The sequence below is a fragment of the Phascolarctos cinereus genome, unplaced genomic scaffold, assembly GCF_003287225.1.
Source record: "Phascolarctos cinereus isolate Bilbo 61053 unplaced genomic scaffold, phaCin_HiC Scaffold_5;HRSCAF=322, whole genome shotgun sequence".
In the NCBI taxonomy this organism is placed as follows: domain Eukaryota; kingdom Metazoa; phylum Chordata; class Mammalia; order Diprotodontia; family Phascolarctidae; genus Phascolarctos; species Phascolarctos cinereus.
The window spans coordinates 176445770-176463150 of NW_027555958.1; the positions used below are offsets into that span (position 1 = coordinate 176445770).

Here is a 17381-nt window from a genome sequence, read left to right on the forward strand (position 1 = left end):
AATTTGTCTTCCTGACTCAGGTGTCTCCCCATTCCAATCACCCTCCACACTGCTTCCAAAATGATTCTCTGTAAGTACATATTGACCATGTCTTTCTCCTACTTTATAAACTCTAGGATCAAATATAAACTCCTTTGTTTGGCTTTGAAAGCCCTTCACAACTTGGCCACAATCTATTTTTCCAGTCTCATTACACATCATTCAACCTTCCACATTCTACTCTGTAGCCAAATGGGCCGTCTCTGAATTCCTCACACATGGAATTCTATATCCTGTCTCTGTGACTTTTCACTGGTATTCCACCACACCTGGAATTTACTCTCTCCTCATTTCTGCCCGGGGTGTGCAGGAGCCAGCTGGAAATAGCTGCAAGAGCTGACTAAGTTTCCAGTGTAAATATTAGCATTGCACATCAGAAATAAATTACAATAAACTACAGGTCTTGATTTATTGTTTCATTGATTGCATAGCACATATTTATTTGTTTGTTTTTCTGGAGAACTGGCTATTAAAACATTGACCAGCACACTCCTGCCTCTGCCTCAACTTCTACCTTCTACACAAAGCCTTTTCTGATACCCCCCCAGTTTCTCTTCCTCCCTAACTTCTCTGTTTTTATTTTATGTATATTTACACAGAGACATGTCTCCCGTAATAGAATATACATTCCTCAAGAGCAAAACTGTTTCACTCTTTATCTCTGTATCCTCAGTACCTAGCTGGAATGTTTGTTGATTTCTTGATTGATTGGTTGAGGGTGGAACACCTGAAGTTAGGACCTAGTTCCAAGAATAATTAGTTAAAATGATGATACCCAATGCTATGCCAGAGGGGGCATCCCAGGTGAATTTTTCTTTGGAGTATCACTCCCCTACCCTGCTTTACCCTTAAAAACTCCCCAACAGCATTGGAATGTGCATTTTGTACTGTTTGTCTCAGGTAAAAAAATGTTATTTATGTCTTTTCTTGTCAGTACACAGAGAAGCAGGGCAAAATTCGTCATGGTTAGGTAAATACCCTGAAATGCAGGCATCAGGAGACATGAGATTTCCTGGCAGACAGCAAACAACAGTCAGAGAAGGGTTTAGGTTAAACTTGTGTTGAGGTGTGAAATGCCAGTTCAATTAACACAGAGATAAAAAGAATACACGATCAAAGGGCAGGGATAACTGAATTCGGTAATCTCAAGGCACTGTGATTTACTCTTTTGTTTGTCTGTTGGGCGAATAATTTTTAAAAAATTATTAAAATCATAAAAGGAGAATAATAATAACAATACATACAGGTACATCCCTTCACAGACCTTGAAGGGCTATATAAAGGCTAGGTATTACTGTAGAGCTCATCTAGTCATAAATCAGGAAGCTAGCTGGCACAGTGGATAGAATACCACATGTGAAGTCAGGAAGATTCAAATCAGACCTCAGACATTTACTAGCTGTGTGACCCTAGGCAAGTCACTTAACCTGTTTGTCTCAGTTTTCTCTTCTGTAAAATGAGCTGGAGAAGCAAATGGCAAACTGCTCCAGTATCTTTGTCAGAAAAACCCCAAGTGGGGTCATGAAGAGTCGGACATGACTGAAACGATTAAACAACAACAACAACAACAACAAATGGTCCTGATCTCCCCAACGGAGCTTGACTACAGGGTCCCTGATAAAAGTAGCTTCTAGCTACTTCGGAGAATTAGAGTATGGATGCTCTTGACCTGGTGGCTTCCTTACATGCTCCTCAGACTAAGTGTCCACTTCATAGGACATTTCAACAAACATTATGCCATAGTTATAACCACCAGAACTCTCAAGGGACTGCATGTAGGGTTAAATTTTTAAAAATTTTTTATTGCTTTCTTTGGTTTTTATATCACCTTCATTTCCAGATATATTCTTTTCCTCTTCACCATCCTGGAAACTATCCTTTCAAACAAAGAACAAAAAAAGGGAAAAAAGGCAGTTCAGGAAATTTAACCGATGAATCAATCAAGTGTTGCACAGTTTCACAACTATAGCCCTCTATTCCTACAAAGAAGGTAGAGCCAGGTTTGGTCATTATCATTATTGTTCAGTCATTTTAGTCATATCTGATTCTTAGTGCCCCATTTTGGGTTTTCTTGGAGTGGTTTGCCATTACTTTCTCCAGTTCATTTTACAGATGAGGAAACTGAGGCAAACAGGATTAAATGACATGCCCAGGGTTACACAGCTAGTAAGTGTCTGAGGGCAAGTCTTCCTGACTCCAGGCAAAGCACTCTATCCACTGTACCACCTAGCTGCTCTCATTATAATGTTCCATTTCCAAACCATAGATGCTTGTAAAGAAAGTGATTTGTTCAAATCTTCATGATGACTTAATTGCAGAGACACAAGTTGATTACTTTTATTTTATTTTTTCCAAAATTTTCTTTTTTAAAAACCTATTAATTCAACAAATACCAGCATTTCCATATATAATACAAATTGGGCTTTAACCATGACCTATATAAGACTATTATGTCATAGGCTCAGACCTGACTACAGAGCTATCCTCCAGGGAATATAGACAATAGCACAGACACAGACAGAGCAGTCTTTTGGATGTCAATCCTTCCTTGGCTATGGGCCCCTTGCCCTTTTGGAAGATGGTCATTTGGAACCAGGTAGGCAGCTCCCAAATCTTTTGCTGGTGGGTCTTTTCGAATAGAAATAGCTGGGTGGTACAGTTGATAAAGCACTAGATCTGGAGTCAGGAAGACCTGAGCTCAGATCTGGCCTCAGACACTAGCTGTGTGACCTTGGGTAAGTCACTTAACCCTGTTTAACTCGGTTTCCTCATCTGCAAAATGAGCTGGAGAAGGTAATGGCAAACCACTCCAGTATCTTTAACAAGAAAACCCCAAATAGAGTCATCAAGAATCAGAAAAGATTTAAAAAACTGAACAACAACAATAAACATTTCAAATAGAGCTAGTGGAAGCTATGAACCAATGAAATTCTTGGGATGTAGCAATACCTCTCATAGGGAATGAATCACGTAGTGTCCCCACTCTGGGCTGATTCTGTGATGGTGCATTTACTCTCTTATAATGTGCCAGGATGAAAACTATAAAAAAGTCAAGGTGTCTAAAGAAGGACCCCCAGAGGATCTGCCCCTGGCTTCATTTCTGGGCAGTCTGAAGATGCTTCTAGTTTCAGTGGAATTTTTATAGAGCACTTATTAAGCAGTTACTATGTACCAGGCACTGTATTAAATGCTGGAATCCAAATACAAGTAAGAAAGATAGTCTCTGCCCTCAAAGAGCTTATATTCTAGTGGGGAAAGACAACCCATAAAGAGGAGCAGGAGAAAGGGGGATGGCATGATAGAATGTTAACCCCATCCTGGTGATACCTCTAAGGCTCAGCTGTGATTTTTATGCACATACCTCCTACTTTTATTATAAATAGCTCAGACTTCCTAGCTTCCTTGCATATTGTAGAAATATGCACAGTGCCAGCTTCCTCCATTGCAATACCTGAACCCATTTGTGGGGATGTGTGCGCTATAGAGGAGACAAGATAAACCACTACCCAGGTTTGTTAAGAGCCCTGTTTGTTGTGGGCATCCACATGAATACCTTCAGTAGGTTCTTCAGCAGGACTATGGGGAGAACTCACAAACTAACCCATGGTAGACTGACACACTGGCAGGTCTCATGTCCCATATGGGCTTCTCCAAAATACCAGGCAGCCATAATGAGAGTTTGGGCCATGTTTACAAGGCTCACCACTATGCTGTTATGGCAGAAGCAGGACATTTCCCACCATGCCTTCCTGGGAAGATCACATAGACCTAAGCCAAGGTGCAGATTACTCATACATGCCTTCCCACCTTGTGTACCTCTCATCCCCAAAGTTCACCACATGGTATCCATGCAGCATTCTGGAGGTTCCTCACTTTCTCCCCAGATCATAGGGCTACCCATGGAACACTTTAGTGATCCTCCTGTCATGTCTTGCTCTTCATGCCAAGCTCATCTTCTGGTGTTATTTGTAACAAGAATGATGAAATTAGTATACTTTAGCTCTTCTATCAATGTGTCAACTTATTGGTCGTTGGACAAGGAAGGGTTTCACATTTAGAATAACAATAGTCAAATTCTTATTATCTTCTTTCCTGCTATTGTAGAAGAGGAAAGGGGAGGCACAGGACCGAGAGCCATCCTCAATCCCACAAGCCCCCTCCTATGTGTGTTGAGTTGCCAGCAGGTGGTCTTAGAGAATGATGGAAGGGATACATCAACTTCAATAATAACCAAAAGGAGGACTCAAAATGAGTGGTTCCTTTCACCTGGGCTAATTTGTGGCTATACCTTTTAAAAATTGATCCATTGGGGCAGGTATGATAGAATCATAGATTTAGAAATAAAAGGGACCTCAGGGGTAATCTAGTCCACTCTCCCTCATTTTACAGAGAAGTACAGTGACTTGTTCAAGGTTGCACAGAGTAAGTGGCAGAGGCAGGATTCAAACCCAGGTCCTCAGACTCTAATACCAGTTCTTGTTCTATTGTACCACATGTCTGGGGTGGCAAGGCATAGGATCATAGATGTACATCTAAAAAGGATCTCAGAGTCAGCCAACTAGGATTTATTAAGTGCTTACTATTTAGAATGGGGTTTCCTTTCGTGTATGAATTAGATTAGATGCACAGTATGTGGTTCCTTCCAACTCCCAAATTCCATGATTCTCCCTTAGTTACTTATTTCTTCCCAAGTCAGTGAATCCATCAACTAGCATTTTTTTAATTGAAAGGGTGATGTTCAAAGACTCCTGCCAATCCTGGAGGCACCCTATTGCATTGTCTAATAGAGGAACACTGCCTAGGATGTAGAGGGATGGTCTGCCTATCCAGGCCAGGTGTGTCAAAGGCCGTCTTGCCCATGGGCTGTGGGGAGGCCCTGGGAGTAGGGATACACTGGGCCAGAAATCCTAAGAGCTCTTCAGCTGGCCTTGTGAAAGGATATGGGAAGCTCCCAGTGCCGATGGCAGAGTAGAGTTGCTAAGTCTACTCACTTCCAGACCCACTTGTTTGTTTTTTGCAAATAGACACACCCTAGGGGGGTGGCCAGTCCCGAGAAAATCTGGTCCAACTGTTGTTGCAACAATGAGGTTTCTGGGGAACAAGCCAAAGGATTTATAAGCTTACCCGAAGTTCAGTCACTCTCTACAGCAGAAGGGCAGCCTGGGTGTGAGACAATACTGTTGAACCTCAAGTCCTTTGGGGAATTAACAGGGCTCAAGGAAGGAAATGTGAGAAAGAAAATGAGGTTCAATTTGAGATCCAAGTCCTGACCTAAGTGAGAGGAAGTTATGTTGAGTCAAACTAACGTTTCCAAGGTAAACAAAACCAAAAGCAAGGTGAGAAGCAGGAAAAAACCTTTTGTATCAGTGGTCCAAAGCCGGGGATGTCAGTCCAGAATTTCATTCATTTATCCATTCATTCATTCAACAATTATTTATTAGTGCCTACTACATGCAAGGCACAGTAAACTAGGCATCAAAGATAAAAAAGACAAGAATGAAACAGTCCCTTGCTTCAAGAAGTTTACATTCAACCAGGAGAAAAGCATGAGGCCTTGAGCCTCAGTTTCCTTTTGTGCAAAATGAAAGAGTTGGATTAGGTTGTCTTTTGAGGTTCCTTTGGGTTCTAGGCCTATGATGCTATGATCTCATAAGACAAATCAATACAGATCCCCTGGGATAAATCAATACAGATAAATCAAAGCAAAACTATACAAAGTAAATACGAACTACTTGTGAGACACTTATGGATTTCTGGACTTGGGTCTTATTTTCAGAATTTGGAAAGGTGATAAATCTCTCCTATCTGTTCCCCATCATTTAATAGTAAATGTTCTCTAAATGGAAGGTCATGAAGTTATTTTATCTGCAAGCTCACCAGGGAAATGAAAAATAGTCTACGCAAAACATTTTTGTATCCTAGAAAAGTTTGTTGAAACACATAGGTTAGAGGAAGTGGGTCTTGAATAAAGAATCAGGAAATAAAGACAGAAAAACAATTTTCTTCCAAGTGCTTCTAGAGCAGGGGTTTTTAAACTTTTTTTTGTTTTGTAGACTCTTTGAAAATCTGTTGAAGTCTATGGGCCCCTTTTCAAGATAATGTTTTAAATACATAAAATAATATACATAGGATTATGAAGGAAATATATTAGTTTAAAATAGAACTATCCCAATATACAAGTTCACACAGATCTCAGGTTTAGAACTCCTGTTTTAGAGGAGAGAAGGGTCTTCAGGCGTATTATAGTTGGATTCAGAAATGTTTCTACAGTGGGATAGAATTGCTTTGCTCACAGTCTGGTGGGTGTAATCACAGAAAGTAATGAGCTGATAATATAAGTAATAAGATATTAATGTGTTAAACAAAAGTATAAAGGTGTGTCTTCACCCTGTTATCCCTTCACAAAGTATAGAGTAGTTTCCCAGACGGAATTAGAAGAGCATTTTGCAATTGGATAGCTGAAAATGGACCACACCTCTTTTCAAAGCTACATTTGCCAGCCCTGGAGACTGAGTCAGGGGAGGAAAGGAGTAATTCTGTGGAGTGATGTCTTTGCCTTATCAGAGGGCAGGCAGAGAGGAGAGGGAATCTTTCCTCTCCTTCTCTACCATTGGTAATGGCATCTTACCTGGCAGAGATAGCTGGACGTGCCTCCTTAGAGCATGATCCTTGAGCAGCAGAAAGCCACCTATGAATTCAAGAGAGAATTACAATTGCAGTGAGGAGCTAATCTACAGAGAGGAGAAGGCCTAGGGAGGCATACAAATTTCTCAGGAGGTAATAGCATGAGTATACCAGAAGAGAAAAGGCATTGGGGCCCTACAATGTGCTCCGTACACGTGTGCCTCACTAGCAGGGATCTCTGCTTATCCCACTCTTCCCCTGACACTATGTGCATTTGTGGGAGCATTGCCCTAGGTTTATGGGGGGATGTTTTGTAGCTATTGTTCTTGCTCTGCCTTTGCTTTGAGATAATTGTGTCTAATGGATGATAATTAAAGGCGAGGTTCAGTGATAAGGATTCACAGTTATGGTTTTAGGAGTATAGACCCAAAAGGTAGTAACTGCCTTTTGGGTGGCCCAACTTACTAATGCAAGTGTGTTTGTTGGGGGCAGCAGGGGAGGTGGGGTGGAGGCGAGTCCCTGGAGAGGGTGCTGCATTTCTACAGAGGGGAGAGTACCAATGTTTGGGCAGGCACAAGTAGGAGGCTTGAATTATGACTCTAAGGAAGCTAAGAATTCTATGAGGCAGAGGTGAGGAAGGAGTGAATTCCAAGCACAGGGGACAGCATGGGCAACAGCAGGAAGGCCAGAAGTGGAATGCCTTGTACAGAGAAAACCAAAAGACCAGTTTATCTAGAACACTGAGTGTGTGAAGAAGAGTAATCTTTAATGAGCCTGGAAGCCAGATTGCAGAGGGTGAAGAAGAGAATGAGAAAAGCAGTAGAGACACCTCGTGTAGGTAATTTTCTGGAGTTTAGCCTAGAATTTAGCCTAGAAAGGGAAGAGAAATGTAGGATAAGAACTAGCCAGGATGGTCAGATTAATTGAAAGGGATTTTTTTAAAGGAGGTAACAACTCACACATATAAGACTAAAAATTTCAAAGTACTTTCTTCGTAGCAACTCTGTGAGTAGATAGTATAAGTATATTTACTATCATTTTACAAATAACAGCTGCAAATGGGTTGTGACTTGCTAGAGTCACATAACTAGTGTCAGAGTCAGAATTCAAACTCCGGTCTCTCCTGACTACACATCTAGAGTTCTTTCCATTATACCACTGCACTTCTTAGAAAGGTGTTTGCCATTTCATTTTCATTCTCCTGGAGGTGTGTTCTGTGGGGTTAAAGAATACAATGTTAATATCCACCATTGCTTTTGGTTTTTCCCCTTTAGGACTTTACCATGACCTTATACCTGAGACACTATTGGAAGGATGAAAGGCTGTCTTTCCCTAGCACAAACAACCTCAGCATGACGTTCGATGGCCGACTGGTAAAAAAGATCTGGGTTCCTGACATGTTCTTTGTACATTCCAAGAGGTCCTTCATCCATGACACCACCACCGACAATGTTATGCTTCGGGTCCAGCCTGATGGGAAGGTGCTATACAGTCTCAGGTAAAAGCCTATTCTCATCACTGCTTCTCTGGCCCAGCTCGAGTTTAGAATGCCCTCTGGCTCATTCTTGCCTTTCTTCCTGCAAAATTCTTTAACTATATAATATCTATCTATCTATCTATCTATCTATCTATCTATCTATGTGTGTGTGTGTGTGTGTATATATATAGATATATGTGTATATATATATCTATATATCTATGTATAGATAGATATATAGATATAGATATAGATATAGATATATATTTAAATAGCCTAAGGAGAAGAGTAATTTGCTAATTGTGGCAGCAAAAAGCATAAGTTTCTGAATAGCAGCTCTACCTTTCAATTTTGGTTACTAAAGAACCCCACTGCTAAATTTCATTTCTTGACATCAAGGGAAAGCAAAGCAATATTGAATAAAGATTTTTTTAAAAAGAATTTTACAACCTAAAAAATATAATTGAGGGAGCAGAGAAATATGAATGGCATTCTACTCTAATACTTTGACTTATATACCCAATTTTATTTTTTTAATTGCATTTATTTCTTCAGTCAAGAAAAATTAACAAATCCCCTACTCCATTTGAGAAACCACTCTCCCCACTTTCTGTAGGTAGGCATAGTGTAGTGGAAAGAATGCTAGGATGAGAATAATGAGGGTAGACTCTTTCCAGGGTATAGTGGAGGGAAGGCTGAATTTGGAGAGAGAGGACCTTGGTTCAGTTGTCAACCCTGTTGAAAAGTACATGTGTGACCTTGGGCAAGTAATTCAACTTCTCTGGGCCTCAGTTTCCTCATCTGTAAAAATGAAGGGATTGGGGGCAGCGAGATGGCACAGTGGATGAAACATTGGCCCTGGAGTCAGGAGAACCTGAGTTCAAATCTGCCTTCAGACACTTGACACTTAGTAGCTGTGTGACCCTGGGCAAGTCACTTAACTCCATCGCCTAGGCCCCTAGCCCCCCAAAAATGAAAGGCTTGGAAAAAGAGGGGGACAAACAATTATATAATGACTATGATGCACCAGACATTTATGTTAAGCACATTTTACAAATATTATCTCATTAGATTCTCACAGCAACCCTGCAAAGGAGGTGCTCTAAGATCTCTTCTAGCTCCCATACTATGTCCTTTCTTACACTGGTCCTATAATCTGTGAGATCTGGGTTCAAGTACTAGTTCTGTCCCTACTAGCTGTGTGATCTGGGGTGAGTTATTTAAACAATCAACAAGTGTTTACTATGTGCCAGGTCCTGTTTCCTCTGCTGGGGAAAGAAAGACAAAAATGAAATCATCCCTACCCTCATGTAATTTATTCTGCTTGGGGAAAGCAACAGCTACAAGCATACATACATACATATACGCACACACATAAACCATACAAAGTAAGTAAAAAGCAATTTCAATAGGGGAAGCCCTGGCAATTCTAGGGATCAAAAAAAGGCCCCACATAAGAAGCAATATTTGAGCTGACTTTTTAAGGAACCTAGAAATTCTGAGAGTCAGAGGTGAAGAGGGACTTCGTTATAGGTGTAGAGAGGACAGCCTATGCAAAGGAATGAAGAAGGAAGATGGAACATTATGTATGAGGAACAACAAGAAGGCTAGTTTATTTGGAACATCAATGGAGGGGTGGTGGTGGTGGTGGTGGTGAATAAATAAGCCTGGAAAGGTCATTGGAAGCCAGGTGGTAAAGTAGTTTAAATACCAAATGGAGATATTTGCATTTGATCCTAGAGCTAATAGGAAGCCACTGAAATTTATTGACCAAGGGAGTAGACAAAGTCAGACTTGTGTTTCAGGAATATCCTGTGTTCATCCTCCATTTTCAAAGAAGACTAATAACCTCATGAATGATGTCTGGACTCCCTCACGAATTGGATTTAAGTGAGGCAGAGTTGCACAAGGTAGTCAGCCTCACTCTCTCTTCCAGACTCATTGAAGTCCAGTGGCAAAACAAACATCAGGATGCCTGGGAATGGCCTGGGATGCAGTGGATGACCTTGGCATCAAGTGATGTCTGGCCAGGCTCTAAGCACTCCACAGTGCCTGCTTCAGCTGCCTTTGTGGTCCTTGGAACAAATTGTTCTCGTCCACCCATGAAGGATGGGTTGGAGACAGGAAAGACTTGGTTAGGGAGATCAATTAGGAGGCTATTGAAATAGTCCAAGTTAGAGGTGATGAGGGTCTGAATTAGGGTGGTTGTGGTGTTGGACAGGAGATACGGTGAGGAAGTAGAATCAATAAGACTGAGTGACTTATTGGATATGTGGTATGAGTGAGGCTGAGAAGTGGAGGATGACTCTTACCTTGTGAACTTGAGTAACTGGAGAAATGTTGGTGCCTTTGATAGAAATAGGGAAGTTTAGAAGAGGGATGGGTTGAATTTCTCTGAGTTTCAATTTCTTCATTTGAAAAATGTAAATAAAAATTCCATGAACTACCTATTGTCCTATGGCACTTAGAAACAGCTGTTTCCATGGCAATTAGTGTGGGCAGTGGTGACAGGAGTCATGGACCTGCAGCACATTCAGAAAGTAGAAGCCCAGCCTCACAGGACCAGGCAGAAGAATATACATGCACCCAAAGACAACTAATTAAGGAAATTCTTAAATTTAGACACTCCTTGCTATCATGGTATTAAATTACATAGCTTGATTCCTGGCCAGGTCTTTTCACTCCTCCCTCCCTTGGACTCATGGTTGTGTGAAGATCACATGAGATAATATTTGTAAAGCACATAATGCCTTGCCTGGCATAAAGTAGGCATTACATAAATGCTAGCTATTATTATCCTGGAACTTTCCTGCTTCTGACCTATAGGGCCCTGGACTTGGGGTCATAAATACCTGGATTCAAAACCTGCCCTGGACCTTTAGTTGCTGTATGACCCTGGGCAAATCACTTAATCTCAATCAATCTCTCTCTCTCTCTCTCTCTCTCTCTCTCTCTCTCTCTCTCTCTCTCTCTCTCTCTCTGCCTCAGTTCCTGGATCTGTATGATGGGGTTGGAGTTGGTGGCCTCTAAATCCCTCTTAACAATAAATCTATGATCCTATGTTCTTGGTGGGGTTTTTTTCAATTTTTTTGTTTTTTAAGACTGGGTCTCCCCATCTAATTCAGGTTGGAAGTACAACTGCTGCTCACAGGCCTGAGTATAGAAGCTTTGCCCTGTTCAATTTCCAACATGGCTGGTTTGCCCCTTTTAGGCAGCCTTTTGGTCCTATACTCAAGCAATCCACCCGCCTTGCCTCATCCCCCCCAATGGGAAGGCCATGCCCTGTCATCGTATCATACATTGCCCTCTTGGTTTAGCTTTACCTTGTCTTTGGTTAAGGACTGGAGCTTCCTATTTTTGTTGTTCAATCATTTCAATTGTGTCTGACTCTTTGTAACCTCATCTGGGATTTTCTTGGCAAAGATACCAGAGTGGTTTTCCATTTCCTTCTCCAGCTCATTTCACAGATGAGGAAACTGAGGTAAATTGGGCTAAGTGACTTGCCCAGGGTCACATAGCTAGTAAGTATCTGAGGCCAGATTTGAACTCAGATCTTCCTGACTTCAGGCCCAGTGCTCTATCCATTGTGCCACCTACCTGCCTCTCTTAGAAAGGCTTCTCGCACTCACCTTTCAAATGAGCATTGGCCATAGGACTTCTTAGTGTCCAAGTGGGAGAATCTTAAAAATATGTTTCATTTTCAACCTGTACCATGGAACACTCATTCTCTTCCCACAGATTCTTAGCCTACTCTCTTCCCATTCTAGGTGACTCCAAGAAAAACAGTGTGGCTACTTCTGGGTTGAGGTGAAGTTTGAGTGAGATGGGGTATGTGTGTGTGTGTGTGTGTGTGTGTGTGTGTGTGTGTGTATGTATATATATATATATATATATATATATATATATATATAGAGAGAGAGAGAGAGAGAGAGAGAGAGAGAGAGAGAGAGAACATTACTGCTCTGTATTTTATGTAAAAGGTTATGCACCTACTCACAGGAGCATGTGCTTTACATAGAGAAGCAACTTGGTGCAGTATAAAGAGCACTGGATTTGAAAGCAAGAAGACGGGTTCAAGTCCTATTTTAAACACTTAACTAGCTTTGAGATCACTGGCAAGTCATTTAACTTCTCTGGTACTCAGTTTTAGCAACTGTAAAATGGGCAGCTAGGTGGCACAGTGGATAGAGTGCTGGGCCTGGAGGCAGGAAGATAAGTTCAAAGCCAGCCTCAGACACTTAACAGCCGTGTGATCTTGAGCAAGTCATTTAGCCTGGTTTGCCTCAGTTTCCTCATCTATAAAATGAGCTGCAGAAAGAAATGGCAAACCACTCTGGTATCTTTGCCAAGAAAATCCCAAATGGGGTCATAAAGAGCTGGACACAACTGAAAAAAAAACCCAAGTGAACAACAACAAAAAAGAATAACAGCTACCTCAAAGAGTGTTGTAAAAATCAAATTATGGCATTTATATAAATGCATTTTGGAAACCTTAAGTACTATGTAAATGGTAAGTATCATAAAGGGAGGAGAGGGAAAGGAATAAACATTTATATACTGTATAAAACACTTTACAAATATTATCTTATTTGATTCTCACAACCCTGGGAGGTAGGTACTGCTATTGTCCCCATTTTACGGTTGAAGAAACTGAGGCAAGCAGAGGTTAAGTGACTTGCTCAGGGTCACCCAGTTAGTTAAGTGTCTGAGGCCAAATCTGAACTCAGGTCTTCCTGACTCCAGGTTCTATAGTCTATCCACTGCTCCACCTAGCTGCCTCAATCATCATCATTATACTAGCATCAAAGGAAGGTGTCTGAGATAACTAAGTGCTCAGAATGCTATCTCTGTTCAAGCTATCAGGTGATGCTATAAATGCACATTGCTCTAGCTTAATTTTGTAGGGCCAATGCGGGTAGGGACTTGCAGCTCCAGGTTCTAAGTCTCATTTTAATCCCTCTGCATAGGCTTTTTCCTTTCCAGTGCCTCAACCAGGGTTCCTGTCCACTTAAAATAGGCAGGATTTAATCACATTACAATTCATAATTTGATTGGCTTGTGCCCCCATTCCCAGAGGATCCTTTTTCCCAATTTCATGAAACCCGAGAGGATTATTCACATATGGATTAAAATATATTTACTAAGTAATGTAAGAGGTTCAGCATTAAAGCTGTTTTGGCTTGAGTAAGCTACAATCATATTGAGTAAGCCACAATACCTAGGCTATTGCAGACTGAACTTTATAACTGTGCCCACCCAGGTTTCTTGAACTCTGCTTCTCAGTGCCTGCACTGAGACAAGTATAACATGGTTTTGCTCTGGCTTCTGTTTTCTGAGATTACATTTTACTTCTCCCAAGGGGTCTTCCAATATTCTGAGAGGGTTGAGGAGTCTCTCTTCTCTGCCACTGACTCAAGCTCCTGCTCATTGTATTTTCCCCAATTTAAGGGGCCAAGTGACTAGCACCCCAGTTCATTTAACCAGTTAACATTGGATTAGCTTTGACAAAGGGATTACTTCAAAGACAGAGCAAGAAGAAATATACATTTGCCCCAATACTTTAGGGATAAGTAATCTCCTCTACATTACCTAGGTCTCTGGGAATAAAGGTTAGGGATTAAGTTCACTGTTTATCTCAGTTCCTTTATAGCATTAGTCCCACTTAATTCAATTTGAAAGCCCCACTGGGTTAGCATCCTGGATCCTTTGCTTCTCAGAGCTTCCTTGTTGGACTAGCTGTAGCAATATCCAGTCCTGAGTCCTGGATTCCCAGACTGCCATAGCTTGAGACTCCACTGAGTCAGAGACTCTTTGCAGCCAGAACAGAAAAGGGCAAAGGAAAAGGGCAAAGTCCCAGGACCATTTCTCTGGGCAATATGGCCTAGGGTGGTGAGGGAGTATGGGGAGGGGGGGTGGGGGACCTCAGGCCCTCCCCCCTTACCACATGGTGTGAGTGAAGGAATCCTTCACTCTCAGATGGGAATGTAGGAAAAAGCCCTGACTTTGCTTAGTCAGGCAGTTTTAAAGACAGAGACAGTATTGGTAATGCAATCAGTAGAAAAAGACTATTCTCAACCTTGTGGTAGGCCATTACAGAATGACCAGTTCTCTAGTCTTGCAGAAATGGGTCCCCACTGTCTTCCACTTTCATACCAGCTAGGTGACACTATCCCCTGTTATACAAGCATATCCTCAAAGACCTTTATACCAGTGCTTGGTCACAGTTCACAAAAGGGTTGGTTGGTTGTCACTGTGTAACTAGGGGCTAACATCCATCCTGACCCAGATAGGGGCAGTCTTGCTTCCTGGCCAAGTGCCAGGTGAAACCTGATGATCTAATCAGTTAGTAGGTAGATTCTCTCAGTCAGGTTCTATCTTTGAATTCTGTCTCAGGGACACTGCCTTATGCCACCCTCCCCCTCAACTCCAAGTCCTCAGAATTTTCCACTGAACTTCTAAAAATAAAAAAATAAAATAAAAATAAAACAAAGCCACAGACTCAGGTTAAGGACCCCTGCTGTAGGATAAAATATAGACTTCTCTGTTTGGCATTTAAAGTCCTTTAATACTGGAGGAACACACCAATAGAAGAAGGGAGACCAGCATGATGGAGTGATGTTCCAGGGTGAGTAGGACCCAGGAGGTCAGGGAAGTTCCGGGATTAGAAGGAAGCTGAATCATGCTGGTGAAGTCCAAAGAGTCAGAAGCTTAGCGCTCCACATTCTGTCACAGACACTCCAGGATCTCACTAGTACCATACCACATAATCACCGGCAACAAGAGCACATTCTAGTGTTCTTTTATACCCTAAAGAGTAATTTAGGTCCCAGCTAAAGTCCCACCTTCTACCAGAAGCCTTCCCTAATTACTCTTAATTCTAGTTCCTCCTTTCTGTTAATTATTTCCTACTTATCTTCTATATAGTTTGCTTTATATATATTTGTTTGCATGTTGCCTCCCCCATTAGATTGTAAGCTCCTTGAGGGTAGGGACTGTCTTTTGTTTCTTTTTGTATCCCCAGGGCACAATGCCAGGCATATAGCGAGTGCTTGATAAATATTGATTGATAATTATGGATCTCTGTGTGAAGGCTGTCCCCTCTATACATAACTATCTGCTTTCCTATGGTATTCTCAACCTTCAGGTGTCAGTATCCTTGTTGTTCAATGTTTTTTCAGTCGGATATGACTCCGTGACTTCATTTGGGGTTTTCTTGGCAAAAGTACTGGAATGGTGTGCCATTTCTTTCTCCAGCTTATTTTACAGATGAGGAAATTGAGGCAACCAGAGTTAAGTGATTTACTCAAGGTTACACAGCTAGTAAGTGTCTGAGGTGGGATTTGAACTCAGGTCTTCCTGACTCCCAGCCCAGCACTCTATCCACTGCACCACTAGGTGCCCATTAGCATCCTTGCACTTCCCCCAAACACTGCCACTTTAAACTCAAAGATGTAACTGCCTCTTCTGATGAGAATGTGAATGAATGAATAAAATTTAATGTTAAAAGTTATTAAGGTGCTTTCTATTTGGTTCTCCAAAGTTGATAGCTCACTTCAACTTTATAGACTTGGTTTTAGCTTAAGCATTTATAAATCATAAAGATTAAATTGCCATACTTGGCAAAGTAGAATAGACAATGGAACATAAAATCTTGTGCATTACATTGTTATTGTAATGGACATAATGTAACTCCATATAAGATCCAAGCAATTTTGAAGCTGGCTTGATGCCCAGAGTGGAATACCGTATCAATCAATAAATAGTCACTTCAGTCCTCATCCCAGTTTGAAAGCTAAGCAATCTGACATCAGGTTGATCTGGCAGTGTTGCATGCATGAAGTCATTGGAATTTCATCTCCAAGTTTTGAAACATGTCCCCATAGGAAAGCTTTTCAAAAAGCTGTGAAATCTTATAGTCTTTGAAGTTCTGAGGCTTAGTTCTCTACCCAAGTGCATCATGTGAGTGTTCCCAGGGCTCACTGCATTGCCAGCAGGATCTTTTAGTTACGGCAGATTTTTGGACTTCTATACCTATTTCCAGAACTGTGCCCCATTTTCCTGTGTGCTTAATCCAAATACTCAGAAAATGTAAAACCCTGACAGCAATTCCTTGTCACATCCTCCAGAGAACCAGAGATTAAAATAATTATAACACGGAGGAGAAATTAATAAAATGAGGAACTGGGTACAGAGCTAAGTTACAGTGGGGGTGGGGAGAGTGGAATCTGCTTGCTTTGAATGACAAATCAGCAAGGAGCACATCTTACTCCACAGAATGGAAGTAGTTTAAATGTATCCATATATGTATGTGTTTATATATTTATGTGTATATATGTATGTGTATATATATGTATATATAGAGAGAAACAAATTATTTAATGTTTTATTTAAATTAGATATTTAAATTAAATTTAATGTTTAAATTAAATAATTGTTTAGTTTAATGGAAATTAAATCACAGCATACATATTAGCACTATACATTATTTCAAATAAAAATATGAACTAGGTAGTAAAAGTGAGTAGTCAGCAGGTAGATTGATCACCAACATTGTCCTCTGACCTGCCAATATACCTTAAAGCCCCCTAGATCTTGCTGCCTGCCCTGCAGCTCATCTCTCAGGACCACTAGGTCTGCCCATCAGCTGTGTAACAGAACCCACTTCTTTATGCTGTCTCTTTAATTAGAGTGTGAGCTTCTCTATAATAGTGTATTTCGCTTTTCTATTCGTATCTCCAACATCTATCACAGTGCTTGATAAATAGTTAGCAATTAATAAAATGCTTTTTTATTTATTCAATAAGCATTTATGTGCTTCCTGTGATCCAAGTAGGCATGTTGCACCATTATTCACAAAATAATCACAAAAATTCACAATATTCACAAAATATAGAACCACAGAAAAGCCTCTAAGGTGTTACTTGGGTCCCCCACAAGGGATTTATAATTAGGCAGGATCAGGAATGTGAAGTATGAATAGGTTAAGATCTGCATGGGCTAATGTGCCTATGCAATTGTAGGTCCATTGAAGTATTTGGTGCAGTGGATAGAGCACTAGGCTTGGAATCAGGACGATTCATCTTCACGAGTTCAAATCCAGCCTCAAACACTTACTGGCTGTGTAACCCTGGGAAAGTCACTTAACTCTGTTTGCCTCAGTTTCTCATCTGTAAATGAGCTGGAGAAAGAAATGTGGCAGTATCTCTGCCAAGAAAACCCCAAATGGGATCACAAAGAGTCA

General features: G+C 41.0%; 1 protein-coding gene across 2 annotated transcripts in view; it reads left to right on the top strand.

The window, feature by feature from the left end:
- GABRR1 (gamma-aminobutyric acid type A receptor subunit rho1) overlaps window positions 1-17381 on the top strand; it is a 71123-nt gene that overhangs the window by 37016 nt on the left and 16726 nt on the right. For both annotated transcript variants that reach the window (XM_020963072.1, XM_078156769.1), the window contains exon 5: window positions 7938-8161. In XM_020963072.1, coding sequence (XP_020818731.1) covers window positions 7938-8161 — 224 coding nt within the window. The remainder of the gene's footprint in view (window positions 1-7937; window positions 8162-17381) is intronic.